The following is a 21,877-nucleotide window of genomic DNA, read 5'->3' as shown; positions in this document are numbered from 1 at the left end:
TCTCAATGCTGTGGCTTCTCTTGCTGCGGAGCATGGGCTCTAGGCACGCGGGCTTCAGTAGCTGTGGCGCACAGGCTTAGTTGCTCTGCGGCATGTGAGATCTTCCCGGACCAGGACTCGAACCCGTGTCCCCTGCACTGGCAGGCGGATTCTTAACCACTGCGCCACCAGGGAAGTCCCAAACTCTAGACTTTTAGATGTAGGTCTGATGCTAGTCAGTTTAACCATGTTAGCAGAGAGGTAGGCAACTCTAGAGGTGGAGAAAATGTGTGTGTGTGTGTGTGTGTGTGTGTGTGTGTGTACACGCACGCGCGCGCTCATGCCTGGGTGTTCACATGCTTGGGCATGGTGGGGGGAGAGGAGAAAGAGAGAGAGAGCGCGTGAGAGAGCACGCAAGCCACCATTTAGTCACTTGGATACAGCTGTGCCTGAAACTGGATACACACCACCGATAAGTTCCCATAGTGCTTCAGCAAATTTGAGTTGGTTTCCCGGGCTCGCTAGCAAAATAACTTGAATAATACAACAACACAGAGCAAGCCTCAAACTAGTCTGCTTCTCAGTGGAACATCCCACGGTGAAAGCAGTTGTCAAGAAAAAGGAATACAGTAGACTGTTTAGTCCCAGGCCTTGAAAGTTTGTTGTTCTCTCCATCTGGACTCGAGGCTTCTGTCGCAACCATGTTTCTCCAGATCATCATTCAGGCCAAGAGGCATCCTAGCTTGATCCCTATCTTCATATTTACTGGAGTGGGAGGTACTGGAGCAGCGCTGTATGTCTCGCACCTGGCGTTGTTCAATCCAGATGTCAGTTGGAACAGAAAGGATAACCCAGAACCCTGGAACAAACTGGGTCCCAATGATCAGTACAAGTTCTATTCAGTGAATGTAGATTACAGCAAACTGAAGAGAGAAGGTCCAGACTTCTAAATGAAATGTTTCACTATAAAACTGCTTAGAATGAAGTTCTTCCAGAAGCCACCTGCACAATTTTCCACTTAACCAGGAAATATTTCCCCTCTAAATGCACGAAATCATGTTGGTGTATTGTGCTGGGGTTTACACTGATTAATAAATAGTCTGAAACTTGAAAAAAGACAAAAGAAAAAGGACTACAAATTTATGGACAAGCATGGAACTGGGAAAGTTACCTCCCCCCTCTGTGCCCAAGTTTCTGCATCTGTGAAATGGGGATGATAATGAAACCTCCCTCGTGGCATTATTGTGATTAAATAAGTCAATAAGAAAAGTGTTATATGAAAGTATCCCAAATGTTGGTACGATTGGTACTATTATTAGTTATTGCTACTATTATTGTTATTTCCGTTGTAAAAATGATTATATCAATGCTAGAGTTCTATTGCCCTATGTGAAGGCTCTACTCTGGAGTCATATTTGAATTGTTACCAAGTTGAATTAACTACCCATAGGGTCTATTATTGGATACATTGGGCATTTATTCAATCATTCAGAAAGGAAATCCCAGCCAAAAACAAAAAAGAAAGAAAGAATTACAAAGGAACTTCCCTGGCAGTCCAGTGGTTAAGATGCACTTCCAGTGTAGGCGGAGGGAGTTCAATTCCTGGTCGGGGAACTAAGATCCCACATGCTGCTGGGCTCCCCAAAAAAGGAAATCCACATCCAAGTCTGGGATCTGGCCTGACTCCTGAATCCACAGGGAGCACCCGTGGACAAATAGGAGACCCCTGGAGGACAGGGTCCTTATCACTACAAGAGCCTGTGGCTCCATCTGCGCCTGTGGAATCAGGCAAACTTCCCTTCTCTGTGGAATCCAGGAGGGAAACAAGTATTTTTAAGGGAACGGAGGGAAAAGGATAATGGTAGCTTTAGCTTGAATCTGAGGCTGCTGTAAGAGAGAATAACAGTGTTGGTAATTTCTCCTTCCTGTTTAAGCACTTTGGTGAAGTGCCTTCCCCTAAATTAAACTGGGAAGTAAGAAAAGACTAGTTCACATGCCAGCATACAGACCCACAGGCCCACTTGGCTACAGATTTCTAGCACACGGGAGTTGTCTTAGAGGAGAACTGGGGAACTGGGCCAGACTGCAATAGCAGAACTTCCCTCCACTGCGGGAAAAAAAGAAAAAAGAAAATGAACTTCAGTCATCTCAGTCAAAAATGTACTGAGGTTGGGCTTCCCTGGTGGCGCAGTGTTTGAGAGTCCGCCTGCCGATGCAGGGGACTACGGGTTCGTGCCCCGGTGCGGGAAGATTCCACATGCCGTGAAGTGGCTGGGCCCGTGAGCCATGGCCGCTGAGCCTGCGCGTCCGGAGCCTGTGCTCTGCAACGGGAGAGGCCACGACAGTGACAGGCCCGCGTACCGCAAAAAATAAATTAAAAAAAAAATGTACTGAGGTTTTCTTCCCAAATCCTTTATCTTTCTTCTCAGTCTCTTTTTCCTCCTTCTCCTCCGCCTCCTCTTTTTAAGAAAAACTGTGGTAACATATACATATATGTTATACATATATGTATACATATATGTTAAAAACTGTGGTAACATATACCATATCCATAATGTTAAAGTGTGCCGTTCAGTGGCACTGAGTACTTTCACATTGTGCAACCGTCCGCATCATGCATCTCCAGAACTTTCTCATCATCCCACCCTGAAACTCTGTCGACATTAAACACCAGCTCTCCATTTCCCCTCCCCCTAGCCTCTGGTATCCACTATTCTACTTTCTGTTTCTATGAATTTGACTGCTCTAGGTCTCTGATATGAGTGGAATCACACTGTATCTGTAGTTTTGTAACTGGATTATTTCACCTAGCTTAATGTTTTCAATGTTCATGTTGTGGCATGAGCCTGAATTTCCTTCTTTTTTAAGACTGGATAATGTTCCATTGTATGTACCACATTTTGTTTATCTATTTATCTGTTTACGGACACTTACGTTGCTTGCACCTTTTGACTCTTGTGAATAATGCTCCTATGAACATGGGTGTACAAATATACACGTTCCAGTACCTGATTTCAATTCCTTTGGCTATATGCCCAGAAGTGGAATTGCTAGATCATGGGGTAAATCTACGTTTAATTATTTGAGGAACCATCATACTGTTTTCCTTAGCAGTTATACTGTTTTCTATTCCCACTAGCTATGCACCATGGTTCAATTTCTCCACTTCTTCACCAGTATTTGTTATTTTCTGTTTTTCTTTTTTAAAAAAATAATGGCCGTATTAATGGGTGTGAAGTGGTATCTCATTATGGTTTTGATTTGAATTTCCCTAGTGATCAGTGATGTTGAGCATCTTTTCATGTGTTTAGTGACTTTTTGTACATCTTCTTTGATGGAATGTCTATATATTCAAGTCCTTTGCTCATTTTTTAATTGAGTTATTTGGTATTGTTGAGTTGTAAGAGTTCTTTATATATTTTGAATATGAATCCCTTATTAGATATATGATTCACAAATATTTTATCCTGTTTCCTGGGTTGGCTTTTCACTCTGTTGATAATGTCCTTTCATGCACAGAAGTTTTAAATTTTGACGTAGACCAATTTATCTGTTTTTTCTTTTGTTACCTATGCTTTAGGTGTCATATCCACAAAATCATCACCAAATCCAACGTCATGAACTTTTTTCTTTATGTTTTCTTTGAAGAGTTTTATACCTTTGACTCATGTTTAGGTTTCTGATCCATTTTGAGTTAATTTTTGTATATGGTGTAAGGTCCAACTTCATTTTTTGGCATGTGAATATCCAGTTTTCCTGTCACCATTTGTGGAAAAAAAAAACAACCCACAATGTTTAGTTTTGAAAACACTCCTAACTGTGAGGTGTAAAATCTTCTCTCAGTTCTTTTAGTGTTTGCTTTGTGTATGTGAAGCTCTGTGAATAGGTGTATACTCATGTAGAACTGTTATGTTTTTTAATGAATGATCCTTTATCATTGTGAATTGTTCCTCTTTTTCTCTGGTTATATTCTTTATCCTGAAGTTCACCTTGTCTGATATTAATATAGACACTCAGCTTTCTTATTATTAATGTTTGTATAGTATATCTTTTTCCATTCCTTTATATTTAAATTAGATCTCTTGTAGGCAATGTTCCATTGGGTTTTACTCTCTTATCCAGTTTGACTTTTAATTAAAGTATTTTTATTTAATGTAGTTTGTGATATGGTTGGAGCTAAGTCCAACCTTACTATTTTATTTTCTACTTGGTTATTTGTATTTTTTTCCTCTTTTCATGCTATCTTTTAGATTATTTTTAGATTCTATTTTCTCTCTATTGGCTTATTATCAGTATCTACTTGCCTTATTTTTTTGATGGAGTATAGAGTTCACAATAAGCACCTTTAACATCACAGTCTACTCTCAAATCGTAATATACCACTAATATGTACCCTAAGAACCACACAATAGCTGTACTTCCATTTCTCCCTTGGGGTCATTTAAACAATTGTTGTCATTCATTTTACTTCTACATATATAATAACCCCCACAATACATTGCTATTATTTTTTTCCTTAAATGGTCAATTCTTTTTAAAAGAAAATTTTAAATTAGGGAGACACTTATTTTGTATTTATACACACATTCACCACTCCAGTGTTCTTCCCTTCCTGTAGAGCCAAGCTTCCAACTGGTATCATTTTTCCTTCAGCCTGAAACGTTTCCTTTAACATTTCTTATGGTGTAGGTCTCCCGGATAAAAAGCCTTGTTTTGCTTCCATTTTGAAGATTATTTTTTCTAGATATAGAATTCTACTTTAACCTTTTTTTTTCCCCTTCTATCTCTATAAGAACACATTTTCCTTGTCTTCTAGCTTGCATTGTTCCTGACAAGAAGTCTGTGAGCATTCTCGTCTTTGCTCTGTATATGTAATATGTCTCTCTTTCTGGCTCCTTTTAGTAACTCTTTTATCACTGGTTTTCAGTAACTTGTGATGTGTTTTTATTTGTATATTTTCTGCTTGGGATTCATTGAGCCTCTTGAATCTATACATTTATAGTTTTCCTTAAACTTGGGAAAATTTTGGCCATTATTTCTTCAAATGGCATTTCTGTCCCCCCTTTTCTGGTACTCCCATTTTATATATGTTAGACCACTTAATCTTGTTCCACAGGTCACTAAAGCTCTTTTCATTTTTTTCAGACTCTTTTTCTTCTCTGTGTTTCAGCCTAGATAGTTTCCTTTGTGATTTCTTCAAGTTCACTGATCTTTTTTTTTCTATAGTGTCCAATGTCTTGTAAAACTTGTCCAGTGAATTCTTCACTTCATTTGGTTCCATTGAAATTCCATTCATTTCTTTTTTTATAGTTTGTATTTCTTTCCTCAGTATGATCATGTTTTCCTTTGATTTCTTAAACATATTAATATGAGCTATTTTAAAGTTTTTGTTTGATGATTCCATTATTGCTATCATTTCTGGGTCTGTTTCTTATGATTAATTTTTCTCCTGATTATGAATCATACCATCTTGCTTCTTTGAATGTTTAGTAACTTTTGACTGTGATTTAAAATTTTTTTAATTAATTAATTAATTTATTTATTTTTGGCTGCGTTGGGTCTTCACTACAGCACACAGGCTTTCTCTAGTTGCAGCGAGCAGGGGCTACTCTTTGTTGCAGTCCACGGGCTCCTCATTGCAGTGGCTTCTCTTGTTGGGGAGCATGGGCTCTAGGCACAGGCTTCAGTAGTTGTGGCTCGAGGGGTCTAGAGTGCAGGCTCAGTAGTTGTGGCTCAGGGGCTTCGTTGCTTCGCGGCATGTGGGATCTTCCTGGACCAGGGCTTGAACCCGTGTCCCCTGCATTGGCAGATAGATTCTTAACCACTGCACCACCAGGGAAGCCCCTTGATGTGATTTTAAATTTCACATTGTTTTGTGTCTGGCTTTTGTTGTCTTTCTTTAGAGTATTGATGTTCATTTTGACAAGCATTAATTTACTTATGGACTAGCTTAATTTTTTTTATTTTCAAGCTTTGTTAGGTCGAATCTAGAACATCCATTGTTTTAGGGCTAATTTATCTCTACTACTATGGCCTAACTGTTCTGAGGTCTCTAGTAAATGCCTCAGTGGTTGTAATAAGCAAAATAATGGCCTCCCCAAATGTCCACATCCTAATTCCTGGAACCTGGGAATAATTAAGTTAAATGACAAAGGGGAAATAGGGTTTAAGAATTAAGTTTTGCTAATCAGCTGACTTTAAATTAGGGAGATTATCCTGGGTTATCTAGGTGGGCTCAAGGGTCTTTAAAAGCTGAAGAGGGAGGCAGAAGAGAGAACCAGAGAGACAGAGTGTGAGAAGGACGCAGTTCAATGTTGTTGACTTTGAAGACAGAGGAAAGAGGCCATGAGTCAAAAAACAGTGGGTGGTTCCTAGGAGGGAAAAAATGCAAAGAAACCGATTCTTCCCCAGATCCTCCAGAAAGGAATGCATCATACCCGCATTTGGGTCTTACCCCAGTGAGATCCGTGTCAGACTTCTGGTCTACAGAACTGTAAGTTAATACATTTGTGTTGTTTTAAACCACTACACTGAGAGTAATTTGTTACAGCAGCCGCAGAAAACCAAGGCAGTGGTCAGTGAGATTTCTCCACGCTGACTGGGTGGAACTCAACTGTCTTCCAGATAACTGTGAATGCTGAGAACGTTTCTGTTTATGGCTCCCTCGTGCTTCTTTCACCTTGTTTTGTTTCCCTTCCCTCAGGGATTATAGTCCTGCTGTCCAACATCTGAAAATAATTGTATCATATATTTTATCCAGTTGTCTAGTTGTTTATGGCAGGAAGGGAACAAATAGTACTGGTTATTCCAACATGGCTAGAGGCAGAATATAATGTGTGCAACTTTGCATATTGAGAAACAAAATTATATAGCATGACTTTTTTTTTTAACATCTTTATTGGAGTATAATTGCTTTACAATGGTATGTTAGTTCCTGCTTTATAACAAAGTGAATCAGCTATACATATACATATGTTCCCATATCTCTTCCCTCTTGCGTCTCCCTCCCTCCCACCCTCCCTATTCCACCCCTCTAGTGTATATATGTCCATGTCACTCTCTTACTTCATCCCAGCTTACCCTTCCCCCTTCCCGTGTCCTCAAGTCCATTCTCTAGCTCTGCGTCTTTATTCCTGTCCTGACCCTAGGTTCTTCAGAACCTTTTTTTGTTTTTGGATTCCATATATATGTGTTAGCATACAGTATTTGTTTTTCTCTTTCTGACTTACTTCACTCTATATGACAGATTCTAGGTCCAGCCAGCTGACTACAGATAACTCAGCATCGTTTCATTTTATGGCTGAGTAATATTCCATTGTATATATGTGCTATATCTTCTTTATCCATTCATCTGTCGATGGACACTTAGGTTGCTTCCATAACATGACTTTTTAAAAAAAAACCTCCTTAAGTGTAGAACTGAAGACCCAGCTCAGTCTTATGGTCAAATTAAAGCACGGCCTTCTTTTGGTCTTGGCAGCCACTGCTGATGACAAGATGAACTTTGTATGTCTTCACATGGTCTTCCCTTTGTGTGTGCCTGTAATCTAACCTCTTCTTTAAGAACATGAGTTATATTGGATTGGTGCCCACCTTAGTAACCTCATTTTAACTTTTAGTCACCTCTTTAAAGACCCTATCTCCAAATATAGTCACATTTTGAGGTCCTGGGGGTTGGGGCTTCCACATATGAATTTGGGAGGAGGTGGCCACGTCCAACACGTAACAGTGCTTTCCCATGCTTAAAGTTACTGTTTCCAAAAAGACTGGAAATCTTTTCTTCCTCTGTTTCTATGGCCCATTGACTGTTCTTTATTAGTTAATGGCAGTGGGAATATTTAATGAGGTCAACTTGATTTGCTGGACAGGGTACCAGAATATGGTCAAGATACAATTCCTTCCCTCAAGGGGCTCTCTGCTTGTGGTGGAATTATACTTTGGAAATATTAAAATATTAACTGATTTTTTTTTTTTTTGTCCTTAGTACTTTCTTCTACCGACTGACCCACAAACAAATTTGTATACACCCTGGACTCTCACATAAGCTTCTTTATCCTCACATACCTATAAGCAGCATGAAAATGCTGAGTCTTGGACTAATGGAGGGAAGCCCTACAGTCAAGAATGAGTGAAAAATCCCCAGTTAACTGACAATGAAATTCCAAACAGAAACGAGAATGCCTGCATCCAATGATGATATTGAAGACCAGATGCCCATCCCCACAACCTAAAACTTAGATGGAACTCCAAAAGAAATTAGGAAAACCCCCAATGAACTAGAATTCCTTTTCTGCTAAGTCAGAAGCATGGAAACTCAAGAAAGGAATTGAATAAAGAAAGTCACATTTCTTGTACCTGAAATCAATACCTATGATATTGTCTATTTGGGAAAGGAAGACATTTCCATAAGAAGAGAAGCATTGACACTGGCTAGTAGATACAGAGAGTAAACAAGCTGTGTAGCAGACACTTTCTATAGCAGCTCAAGGCCTTTGAAGCCTGTGGAGGTGGAGAGGATATCACGAATGGCCAGTGACCTTCTTGAATATTAACTGACCATTCTGGTTAAGGCAGGGGTCCCCAATCCCCGGGCTGTGGACCCATAGTGGTCCTCGGCCTGTTAGGAATCAGGCCGCACAGCAGGAAATGAGTGGCAGCTGCTGCTCCCCATTGCTCCCCATCTATCACATTACTGCCTGAACCATCCCCTCCCCATCTGTGGAAAAACTGTTTTCCACAAAACCGGTCCCTGGTGCCAAAAAGGTTGGGGACCACTGGGTTAAGGTGAGGCACTGTGCCTAACAAGCTGGGTACTACAATAAGCAAACCCCAAATTTATTTATTTTTCATTAATTTTTATTGGAGTATAGTTGCTTTAAAATGTTGTGTTAGTTTCTTCTGTGCAGCAAAGTGAATCAGTTATACCTATACATATATCCACTCTTTTTTATATTTCCTTCCCATTTAGGTCACCACAGAGCACTGAGTAGAGTTCCCTGTGCTATACAGTATGTTCTCCTTAGTTATCTATTTTATACATAGTAGTGTATATATGTCAATCCCAATCTCCCAATTCATCCCACCTCCCCTTCCCCCCTTTGTAACTGTAAGTTTTTTTCTCTACATCTGTGACTCTATTTCTGCTTTGCAAATAAGTTCATCTGTACCATTTTTCTAGATTCCACATATAAGCGATGTTATATGATATTTGTTTTTCTCTTTCTGACTTACTTCACCCTGTATGACAATCTCTAGGTCCATCCACATCTCTGCAAATAGCACTATTTTGTCCCTTTTTATAGCTGAGTAATATTCCACTGTATATATTACCACATCTTCTTTATCCATTCCTCTGTCAATGGACATTTAGGCTGCTTCCATGTCCTGGCTATTGTAAATAGGTGCATGCATCCTTTGGAATTCTAAGCAAACCTCAAATTTAAAAGTTTAACCACAATAGTTTACTCCTTGCATGTGTAACAGTTTGACAGTGGTGATCCTGGTTGCTTCCTCCACACAGTCATTCAGGGACCCAGGATGCTAGGTCTCCCCAGCGCAAGGCGGAACATTGTAACAACAATACAGAGAATTCCTAATGAAAGGAATCATCACAGTTCCCATTCATCGAGTGCTTCCTGAGGGCCAGGCACTGTGCTGAGACTCACCATTCCGTCCTCACAACAACACTCTGTGAAGAAGCCAGGGCTTGGAAAGGCTCACGCCCAATTTTGCCCAACCACAAGCCAGATTCTTAATCATTCCACTCTACATCAGTTTCTTGATTTATGCTGATATTGCATTCCTGAGGAGTGACAGTTAATTCAAAAACATGTAGAGCAAAAATGAATTTTCTCACCAGAAATGAAGGGAAAGAAATGCAAGAGAAATGCTCTAGTAGACTGCAAAAGATTCCAGTCATGTAAATGTTTTTGCTATATTGCATTAATATGAACAGTAAATAAGCAGTTTATGGGGAAAGTTGAATATATTAAAATTTATTCATGGAATAACAAGAAAAAAATAGCCACTGACTAATGAAGAACTGGCCAATATAGCCTGCAAATGTGAGTATGCAAGTCTCCATTTTCTACATTATGAGAATTTTAATGTGTGAAGTCTCTCATCACATTACTGGCGTTCCCAGCCAAACAATGCTGTTACTCTTGGTGGCCCTGCTTACATTTTTTCTTAGCGTTTTCATCAGAGAGAAGCATACAGCCAAAGCCTATGACAATACTAATTAATAATAATAATAGTCAAGAGCAAACACTCACTGAGCACTATGTGCAGACACTATTCTAAACACATGCATTGATTCATTTAGCCTTCATGTTCACCCACTAGGATAGGTTCTTTTATTATCTCCATTTTACAGATGAGAACACTGAGGCACTGGGAGATTAACTTCCTATGATGGTTGCTTTTATGTGTCAACTTGGCTGGGCCATGGTGCCCAGATATTTGGTCAAACATTATTCTGGATGTTTCTATGAGAGTGTTTTTGGATGAGATTTACATTTAAAGCAGTGGACTTTGAGCCAAGCAGATTGCCCTCAATAATGCTGGGCGGGCCTCATCCAATCAGCTGAAGGCCTGAAAAGAACGAAAAGCTAACCTCTCTCTAAGCAAGAAGAAATTCTACCAGCAGACTGCCTGTGGACTCCATCTGCAGCACTGGCCCTTCCTGGTTCACTAACAGACTGCCTTTGGATTTGAAGTGCAACTCTTTCCTGTGTCTCCAGCCTGTTGGCCTCCCCCATCAGATTCTGGACTTGCCAACCCTCCACAATCACATAAGTCAATTGCTTAAAATAAATCTCTTTCTACATATGTATCACATCCTACTGGTTCTGTTTCTCTGGAGAACCCCAACTAATACACTTGCCTAAAGTTATATACCCAGTAAATGGCAGAACTGGCTTTCAATCCTGCAGTCTGGTGCCGAAATCCATAGTCTTGATGGGAACTGTCCTGTTAGCCCTTGTCAGTGCACCTGGTAACCTCTATTCTTATGTTAGTTGCTTTTTCCCCACTTCTTCAAATTAAATGACCATATTGGTTAAGATAATGCAAATTGCCTAAGAAGCTAGCTGCCATAATAAACAAACCTCAAATTTCAGAGGCCAACCACAATATACATTTGCTTCTTACATCTACCTGTAGCCATTTGACAGGGGCCATCCTGGTTGCTAGGTGACCTTCCTTCACACACTCATTCAAGGGACCCAGCGGCTTGAGGCTCTGCCATCTTCAACAGGTAGGGTCCAAGGTCACCCTGGGGCTTGACTCCACTCCAGCTAGCCAGAAGGGGAAAGGAACATGGTAGATCATGCATGAGAATTTTTATAATCACTATCGCTAAGGAATTTTTTGTTAAAACAATTTGGCAAGCAGTTTAAATTGTGTTATTCTGAAATTATTTTATGTGCATGTGTGTTGCTCATTCATTGTTCTTTTTCTTTTTTTTTTTTTTTTTTGCGGTACGCGGGCCTCTCACTGTTGTGGCCTCTCCCGTTGCGGAGCATAGGCTCCGGACGCGCAGGCTTAGTGGCCATGGCTCACGGGCCCAGCCACTCCGCGGCATGTGGGATCTTCCCGGACCGGGACATGAACCCATGTCCCCTGCATCGGCAGGCGGACCCTCAACCACTGTGCCACCAGGGAAGCCCCATTTTCTTTTTTTCTTTTTTTTTTTTATTGTTCATTTTAAAGAATGTAATTCTTTAAGATGACATTTAAAAGCACATTTTAAAGTTGCTCATTTTATTTCAAACTCCTTAAGTTAACAGGGTGTAAAATGAGAGGTAGGTGCATTTCTTAATGAATCAACCAAATTGACTAGAAGGGTTGTTTATATAGAGGATATTATGAGAGAAGGTTGGAGGTAAAGTTGGGACAAGATTATGGAGGGCCTTGAATGCCAGGCTAGGCGGCTTGGACCTTTTCCTTTGAGAGATCTCAAATTCTTGCTCTTTCTCCTCTGAACTAACAGCCCTTATTCTCTACACTAACTAATCATAGGTGAGGTTCATCACCACACTTGAGTGTGATAATATTTACCTCATCATTTGTTTGTTTCTCATTGCCTCTCCTCCCTCCACACCCATTGCCTGGATAAACTGTATGCATCTCAAGGGCAGGACCGTGACTTACACTCTTATTAATGCTGCACAAGCCTAGCAGAGCATCTCATATGTGAAGTTAAGGACTACATTCTGTTGAAATTCAAGAGATGTCCCTGCACCTTCAAATATCCCACAAATTGGTGAATGTAACTATGCATCTAATTTTCTCCCAAAATGCAATATATTCTAACTGAAAAATATGAATGATGTCTTGAGGCTTCTGATGACTTTATAAACTACCACGTTCCGGTTGGGGCTCTCACCAAAATGACTTACCCAATTATGCTCCCTGGCTCGGGGATTGCATCCTTTAACTGTTTTCACATCATAAAGCCAAGCTGCCGTCACATTTGGCATTCTCTTCTTTGAAATGTCTATTATTAGGTGGGGAATCTCTATTTCTCAGGCCTCTTTATTTTCCTTTCACTTCTATCACTAAGACTAGCAGTCAGCTGATATTTTTTTAGCACTTTTTTGGGGGAGCAAAGCATTTAAAAAAAAATTACATCAAAAATTTATTGCATAAGGAATGACCAGTAGAGAACAAAATCCTATTTGTGCTGGTAGTCAGCTAGGATCACTCACTAGCTGAGAAACTCGCTCCCACCCACGAGCCTGGGACTCAAATTCATGGCTCAGCAAAATTATACGTGACCGTACCTCATGGATCTGGGATTTACAAATAATCAAAACCACGTGTGCTGACTCTAGAGATGGTAAGTATCTAGGATATAATAGCAAATGTGACAATAGCATTGATACCACTAGTTACCAAGCTGTGTGACTGTGTGTGTGTCAAACTGGATATGTGTCTGTATGAATACATTTGCATACAAACGTGAGTGTGGGCATGTGTGTATTTTCAAGTTCTTCATTGCTACATAACAAGCTACCTCAAACAGTGGCTTGAAACAATAACCATCATTTCTTCACCCACTCAGTTCTGGGACTGACTGAGCTCAGCTGGGTGATTCTCACTTGGGGTGGCTCCACAGCTGCAATTAGCCTGTGAGTGGAGCTGAAATCATCTCAAAGGCCTCTTCACACACATATCTGGGGCTTGGACTGGGAAAACCCAAAAGATCTGGGAGTTAGGGCTGGAAGATAGGCAGCTCCTTGGGCATCTCTATTTCTATTTGGTTTCTCCACGTGGTCATTCTAGTATGGTGGCCTCAGTGTAGCTGGACTTTTACATGGCAGCTCAGCACTCCAAAAGCATGGGTTCAAGGAGAGAGAGACAGAGACAGAAACAGAGAGAAACTGTAGCAAGATGGGTGCTATGCTCTTACAGAATCCCATGCACATAATCATGTACGTCTTATTGCCTTTGCCACCTTCCATTGATTAGGAGCTTGTCACAAGCTCCGCCCACACTTGTGGGGAGGGGAGTGACACAAAGGTATGAATACCAGGAGGGAGGGATCATGGGGTCCCCCTAAAGGCTGTCTGCCACATGTAATGAAATTAAGCAGTGTGTTCCAAATCACATAGCTAGTAAGCCCCACACATAGGATTTGACCCCCGGTGGTCTGATTCCAGAGTCCCCATTCTCAATTATCATACTAGAGGGACATGTGGTGTGAGTGCATATTTTCAGCTGTCATAATCCTCTTTTTAAATGAGTACATTCTCCTGTGCATCCTCAGTTAGTCAGAAACTAAGCTGACAGAATCATGCTTCTGAGTCTGCAAAGTTGAAGACCAGCCCCCAGGACAGGACATGGTAACTTCATGCAGGTAATGCCACACCCATCAATGAGGCTTCCTTGCTGATACCTTCAGGTCATAACTATATACCTAATATATTTGTATAAACAGAGGAAGATAGCTTGTCAGAAGACCATACATTTCCTTGGAACATCTTCAGGCCAGATGGCACGTGGGCAGGAACAAACAGCTAATGTTGCAATGGAAGCAACTGGGGGAAAGTCCTGTAGATGCTGGGCCTTCAGCCTTGGGAAGGACTCCAGCAGCAGCTGATTCTCTACCATACAACGGGCTGAAAAAAACACATCTCTGTAAAAATAAAGAAAAGCCTAACTGAGTGCAGCTGCCATCCTCCCAATAATTAGATTCGGAGGATTATGCTGAGATGAATGGGAGATATCATATGGTCACTGCTAGAAATATTTGCCATCTTTGTCTAACTGCACTACCAGATACTAGAGTTCTTAGCAGACCCACATATGTTTGTTTTTAATTAAAATGTGCTGAATGAACCGTTAGCTACACTGAAATAATGAAGAAAAGCAACACAAGACAAATCGGCTAATTGACAACTCCAAACATTCTATTTTATACCCTTCAGTTATGTTAATGGAGAGTTCTAATATGTTCTAGTTGAAATAATAATTACACAGCACAGTTACATAATAACCTAACAGGTAGATAAAAATGTTATAAATAACTACAGCAGCAAAACCCACAAATGGGTCAAAGGATCACAAATTCATTTACTCAAGTCTTTCTTCCAACAAGTACATATTGAGTGCATACTGCTTATTATGTGTCAGGCTCTCATAGGTTAACGCTTATGATGAAATATTCCTGGTGTTTTCAAATACACATTTTTGTTTAAGACAGCACGTTCTGTGAGTATCGAGGTGCTACTCAGGGTACCTCTCCAACCACATGATGAAACAAAACAGCAAGCAACTCTTGAAAAGGAGAGACCATAATTTTAAGACATTTCAAAAGCTAGTTTATATGAAGGCAGAGAATCTGGCCAAGATCTTGACAAATTACATTTTATTCAGTGCACAAGAAACTAGCACAGCTGCCTGAAGGAAAATGTGTCCTGGGATAGTGTACACAGAGCAAGGCCAAAGGGCAGCCGTATTCCAAGTAGACCGTAAACAGGGGATTGATCGGAAGCCTTTCCAAAGATCATGGCAGAATTTCAGCTGTGCGATAACCAGAATTCTGGCCAAAATTGGGAGTGATGGAAACCGTCACATATCTTTGGATATTTTGTGGAGATTAATCCCTTGGCTGGGTCGTCTCTGATGAACGAAGGAGAATAATTCAGAGTCAGTCACAGAACACTCTTGCTCTTAACTGGAGGGGCAGGATATCAATGAGGTAAATTAACTCCAGGGCATTTAGAGTTTATTTACAACTAAACTGCAAAGCCGCCATCTCATCCATATTCAATCAGAGAAAATTGTGGCTCATCCAAGACAAGATATGAGCCAAATTTGGGGCGAGGCGAAGGGTGACATCATCTGAAAGGGCTGGAAATGAAGTGCAAATTTGAATATCATCTGTATATAAGTGATAATTAAAGCTGTGAGACGCGATGTGCGCCAACAGAGAAAGTTAATACAAATGAGGAAAACAGTGTCCCAAGCTACGTGGTACTTCTGAAATGGAGACTTTTTAAAAAATAAGGTAGTGGGGACAAGATTTTCTTTCCTCTTGAATGATCTCAAGACAAATGCAGGTCACTCGTGAGAAAGACGCTCATCTACTTGCAGAGAGTCACTCAATCACTTGATAAAGTAGAGGAGTTTTCCTGTAAGATTTACATTCCAAGGAAATAAGTTACTTCATTTAGTTTAAGGAAGACCACTCTCTCCCCCCAAATAGATCATTTTGGTAAATAATAACAATGAGAATCACCAATTCAAGCTGACATTTGCTTGTCCTTTTCAAGTTCAGTATTATATTTGGGCAGGAAACACAAGTTGCTTTATCTGGGCGTTAGGTGATTTCATTCATGCAATGAAGAAATAGTTTCTCTTTTCCTAGCTCTGTCTGAACACTGTAACAGTAGCATAACTAAAGGAAATGAAACATGAGTCAAATGGAATGGAGACTAGTTCATAAGGAATTATTCATTACGAAAATGGCAGCTTTTGCCCTAATCATCCCTCTAGAGATCTATGACTTAGGGCTCTCTTGTTTTCTCTCTCTCTCTTCTTTTTCTTTCTTTTTTTTTTTTTTGGACTACCAGCTCTCCAGGTCATCGTATCTTCCAAACAATCTGTTCCTCAGTAGTATGGGCTGAGTGTGGAGTGACCCTCACCCTGAGTAACGGGTGTTATGGGCTGAATTTCATCCCCCCACAATTCCTATGTTAAAGTCCTAACTCCCAGTACCTCAGAACAGGACTGTACCTGAAGACAGGGTCTTTAAAGAGGTAATTAACTAAAATGAGGTCATCAGGGTGGGCTGTAATCCAATATATGACTGGTATCCTTATAAGAAGAGGAAATTTGGACACAGACACACACATAGGGATGACCATGTGAAGACACAGGGAGAAGGTGGCCATCTACAAGCCAAGGAGAGAGGCCTCAGAGGAAACCAACCCTGCCGACACCCTGACTTCAGACTTCTAGTCTCCAGAGTTGTGAGAAAATACATTTCTGTTGTTTAAGCCTCCCCAGACCGTGGTACTTTGTTATGGCAGCCTGAGCTGACCAGTACAATGGGACAAAAGAAGTAGGGCCAAGGATACGATGTATTTTCCATGGAAGAGCCTTACCCTGAACCTTTTCTCTCATTCTAATAGACCTACCTCATAGACTTGTTTGTTCTGTCATCATGAGCAACAACAAAAACAAAATTTATTTTACTTCTCTGAGGTTGAGTCCCCTCATTTCAAAACTGGGAGGAAAAGTCTCAAATTATTGCTCTGGAAGTAGATTTTCTTTTTTTTTTTCTTTATACATTTATTTATTTATTTATTTATTTTTGGCTGCATTGGGGCTTTGTTGCTGTGTGCAGGTATTCTCTAGTTGCAGTGAGCGGGGGCTACCCTTCGTTGCAGTGCGTGGGTTTCTCATTGTGGTGGCTTCTCTTGTTGCAGAGCATGGGTTCTAGGCATGTGGGCTTCAGTAGTTGTGGCGTGTAGGCTCAGTAGTTGTGGCTCACAGGCTCAGTTGCTCCGCGGCATGTGGGATCTTCCCGGACCAGGGCTCGAACCCATGTCCCCTGCATTGGCAGGTGGATTCTTAACCACTGTGCCACCAGGGAAGTCCCCTAGATTTTCAACAAATTAACACGAACTTGTCTCTTTCCCCTCTTCCATTCCCTATACAGTCATAAAATACTATGGCTTCCCAAATATTTTTTTCATCAAAATATCCTATTAAGGTTTGAATTTAGTCTGGTTTAATCACTCACTATGTGACTTTGGATAAGTACTGAAACTTACTGATCCTCATAACCTGCTTCACAAAGTTATGAAAATAAAAATTCAAGTGACAATTATTTAAGGCTTCTTAGCAGAGTTCCTGGTACATGGTATGAGTTCCGTGAAGGTTGCTTTCCTCCTTCTAAAAGCATGAGCCCAGCTTCCCTGGTGGCGCAGTGGTTGAGGGTCCACCTGCCGATGCAGGGGACACAGGTTCGTGCTGCGGTCCGGGAAGATCCCACATGCCGTGGAGTGGCTGGGCCCGTGAGCCATGGCCGCTGAGCCTGCGCGTCTGGAGCCTGTGCTCCGCAACGGGAGAGGCCACAACAGTGAGAGGCCCGCGTACTGCAAAAAAAAAGCATGAGCCTGTTATCTACCAGCAGAGAAACGTTTATTGCATTTCATTGATATTATACTTGTTTTATTTATTTATGCCCCTCTTCACTCTAAAAGGAATTTATCACTTCAGGAAAATATCTCCAGGATAAATTAGCCTTCATAAGGGAAAAATAGTATGGGGTGGTAGACAAGGCCATGGACCACATTTTTATAATGAACTCAGAAGGAAGTTCAGAGGGCTGATCCTTAAAGCATCCTGTAGTTGCATGACCTCAAAATGCAGTGGGAAGGAGTAATGCTTTGCTAGGAAGGTAGAGGTGAAATGAAGTCTTGCTTTGCAGCTCCTTTATGGTTGGACTTCACCCCAAAATAAATGTAAAGTATCTTTAGGAATGGATGAGTTGGTCTTCCCTTTTGCTTTTTTAACCTCTTTAAAAATTTAAATATATAAAAACTACAAAGAATATAACAACCAAACTCCCATATTATACTACCTAGAATTAGAAACCATTCACATCTCACCATATTTGCTTCCAATATTTTTAATTTTTTTTTAATCGGGATAGAGTTGCTTTACAACGTTGTGTTAGTTTGTACTGTACAGCAAAGTGAATCAGCTACATGTATATATATATCCCCTCCTTTTTGGATTTCCTTCCCATTTAGGTCCCCACAGAGCACTGAATACAGTTCCCTGTGCTATACAGCAGGTTCTCATTAGCTATCTATTTTATACATATTAGTGTACATATGGCAATCCCTATCTCCCAGTTCATCCCACCCCCTTTTCCCCCCTTGGTGTCCATACATTTGCTCTCTATGTCCACTTCCAATATTTTTTAAAGAAGTCATGTTTAACCAACTGATATGGCTAAAGTCACGTTTAACCAACTGATATGGAGGCAACCTCCAGTGCCTTTGAATTGATCCTTCCAGAACACTGAAATGTTTATACATATACAAAAGTTATTTGTGTAGGTCTGTGTGTGTGTTTCATGCCCGTAGTGGTGAGTGGTAGCATGGTACATACTATTTTGCTAATCAACAAAGATTTTGCAACTATTTTTCAACTCCACATTGTTTTCTGAGTTGCAGCTGCAGTGTTAGATGTGTATCTCACCCATTCCTCATGGGGGCTGTTTTATGGGATGTATTGTGTGCCCCCAAAACTCGTATGTTAAAGTCCTAACCCTCAGTGCCTCAGAATGTGACTATTTGGACATAGGGTCTTTAAAGAGGTAATTAGGTTAAAATGGGGCCATTAGGGTGGGCCCTGATCTAATATGATTAGCCCTTATGGAAGAGGAGATTAGGACACAGACACACAGAAAGAAGACCATGTGAGAACACAGTGAATACAGCCATTTGTAAGCCAAGAAGAGAGGCCTCAGAAGAAACCAACCCTGCTGACACCTGGGTCTCAGACTTCTAGGCTCCAGAGTTGTGAGAAAATAGATTTCTGCTTTCCGCTTAAGCCACCTGATCTGTGGTACTTTGTCATGGCAGCCCGAGCAAACTAATACAGGCAGCGAAGTATTGCACAGAATACACAGCCTACAGTGTTTTTAGCCATTCCCCCGCTGGTGGACATTTAGATGGAAAAGCATAAGTATGCATCCTTGAACATGGCTCCTTGTGCAGGAGTATCTCTAGAGTAATACCTAGAAAGGAAATTGCTGGGTTATACAGGAGGCACATTTGCAAACTTTCAAGATGCTGTCAAATTGCTCTCTGAAGCATGTGTCAATTTACACTCGCACTGACAGTGAATGAGAGGACCAGTTAATTCCCTCACATCTTAGCCAACATTTAGTATCCTCAGACTTAAAAATTTTGTGCCAATGTGATTGGCAAAAAAAGTGTTTTCTTAATTGCACTTCCCTAATTATATATGAAGTTGACTATCTTTTCATACATGCATTGCCCATTCTTATTTCTTCTTCTATAAATTCTCAGCTCATATCCTTTGCATGTTTTCACTTTGGGTTCTATGTCTTTTTCTACCTGACTTGTGGGAATTATATACATTTTAGATAATAATCCTCTGTCTGCTAGCTGTTTTATAAATCCTTCTCCCAGGCTACCACTTGTCTTTTAATCTTGTTCATGGTGTTATTATTTATTTATTTATATTTTGCGGTACGCGGGCCTCTCACTGTTGCGGCCTCTCCCGTTGCGGAGCACAGGCTCCGGACGCGCAGGCTCAGCGGCCATGGCTCACGGGCCTAGCTGCTCCGTGGCATGTGGGATCTTCCCGGACCGGGGCACGAACCCGTGTCCCCTGCATCGGCAGGCGGACAGTCAACCACTGCACCACCAGGGAAGCCCCCCATGGTGTTATTTTGGCAAAAGTTTTCTAATTAGGTGTAATCAGGTGTACCTATTTATACTTTGTCTTTTCTGTGTCATCTAAAAAAAACAAACAAACCTTTCCTCTCCAAAATTCATAATTTATTTTCTCACAATTCTGGTTTTTTCTTATGTTTTCTTCTAATAGTTCTAGAGCATTTTCACCATGTTTAGATCTTCAGTACATCTTTATTTCTGTGATTGGGATAGGTAGGACTTTCTAATTATTTCCCCTTTGAGAGTCAACTGTCCCAACACCATCTACTGAAACAGCAGATACTTACTCTAAAAAAAAAAAATCTCAGTAAAGCACCCACAGACCGTCTCATTTTAAGTAGCGTAATTTTCTGATAACTCCTCCAAAATGTATTAGGAGGAAAACGTGCCCCTAGGTAAGTAAATAAGCTGACCTAAATGGGTATTTGGATATGAGCCAAGCAAATGCTAGAAGTTGTCTGCCAAAAATGGTTTTGATGTTGGAAGGGTTGATGTCAAGCCCTTCTTCCTGACAGTCACTGGATAGTGGGACCAGGTGTCTCTCCGAGGCCATTCCGAGTGTGCAATGATTAAACCATCAGTGGCATTTAGAAGGCTTGTCCTTCCATTGTCCCTGGCAAGGGGATGTGCCTCCTGCCCACCAGAACAGTGACCCCTGCATGGAAATCTCTGGAAGGACATGCTGAAGCCAGCTACAGTATTGTCTCTGGAGATGGGGGATGCGTGTTTGCGGGGAGGCTGATTTTTTGACTGAATTCCCGCCTTTTTCTTTTGGACCATATGCATGTATTACCCACTCAAAATAAGAATTTCTTTTTAAAGCTAAAAAAGAAAAAAAGGCAATATGTCACTAAGACACTAAGTAAAACCAAGAGAAAACATCCCTGTGCTATTCTGTCTAAAAAAAAGAAACATAGATTGATGAGAATTTTGGAGAGAAGTAATTCAAATAGAAATTACACTTCACCTTAATTATTTGAATAATTTAGACCATTGGTTTTCAGATATTTCTTAGCCACAAAAACCTTTGTTCAAACTAGACCTTTCTCGGGACTTCCTTGGTGGTCCAGTGGTTAAGAGTCTGCCTTCCAGTGCAGGGGATGCGGGTTCGATCCCTGGTTGGGGAACTAAGATCCCACATGCCGCGGGGCAACTAAGCCTGTGTGCCACAACCAGAGAGCCCGTGTGCCACAACTACAGAGCCCACGCACCACAGCTAGAGAGAAGCTCGCGTGCCACAACGAAGACCCAACGCAGCCAAAAACAAACAAAAACAAAAAAAAGCCAACTAGACCTTTCTCAGAAGACCAATATATAAAATTGATGAAAATAAAGCAGTCTTGTTTAAAATGAGGATCCCCACTGAGGGTCTTTGAGGGGGCTCTGTGGGCCGCCCCCCCCCCAGGGCTCTTTAGAGTACACTGAAAAGCCTCCTTTAAAGTCAAGGCATTTGAGAATTAGAGATAAGTTATATAATTCTCTTTTTCACTTTCTTCGTGTAGTAATTCTATTTCGTCTCTAAAATTCACAGTGTTATGTGTTCGTAATTCTGTAAACATTTCTTGAGTACATCTACTGTTTTCCAGGCCCTGGGATAGGCACCCAGGAAGAGGAGGTGGCATGGAGATGGTGAGGCCTGAGAAAAAATTTGAAGTGTGAGGAGGAGACAGCTGAAAGCCAGGGAGGGCATGCCAGCCCCAGGAGACTGCAGGGGAAAGCAGCAAGGAAGCAGGCTGGCAGATTAGAGGCGTGGCGGGGCGGCACAGCGTGGGGAGATGCACAGGGCATTTGTTGGTGGTGGCAGGTGCTGAAACTGGAGAGGCAGGGAGGACTGAGTTACTATGTGCCTGGCGGACCTTTCTAAGTTTGGACTTGGAAGGCCACGAGGAAGCGATTGAAGGGTTTTAAGCAGGAGATTGACACAGTCATATTTGTGCTTTGGAAGGATC

The 21,877-nt window shown here is 41.1% G+C and overlaps 1 protein-coding gene and 1 pseudogene across 6 annotated transcripts in view; one reads left to right on the top strand and one right to left on the bottom strand.

Moving 5' to 3' along the window:
* The window catches only part of EFCAB11 (EF-hand calcium binding domain 11), a 226,694-nt gene that overhangs the window by 29,095 nt on the left and 175,722 nt on the right, over positions 1–21,877 (bottom strand). For 3 of the 6 annotated variants that reach the window (XR_012329875.1, XR_012329874.1, XR_002173037.3), the window contains one exon: positions 11,137–11,276. Coding sequence is in view for 3 of the 6 variants with exons in the window: in XM_073800134.1 (XP_073656235.1) it covers positions 17,318–17,588 (271 nt within the window). In the remaining 3 variants the exon portion in view is untranslated. Of the gene's footprint in view, positions 1–11,136; positions 11,277–14,834; positions 15,618–15,663; positions 17,589–21,877 lie in introns of those variants that run through there. The other 3 variants (XM_033850738.2, XM_073800134.1, XM_073800127.1) reach the window with 3 other exon arrangements.
* Positions 681–951, top strand: LOC117311019 (cytochrome c oxidase subunit NDUFA4 pseudogene; annotated as a pseudogene).

The sequence above is a fragment of the Tursiops truncatus genome, chromosome 2 (assembly GCF_011762595.2).
Source record: "Tursiops truncatus isolate mTurTru1 chromosome 2, mTurTru1.mat.Y, whole genome shotgun sequence".
NCBI classification, from domain to species: Eukaryota; Metazoa; Chordata; class Mammalia; order Artiodactyla; family Delphinidae; genus Tursiops; species Tursiops truncatus.
Note: the sequence above shows the minus strand (reverse complement) of the source record. Positions and strands in the feature narration are given on the sequence as shown.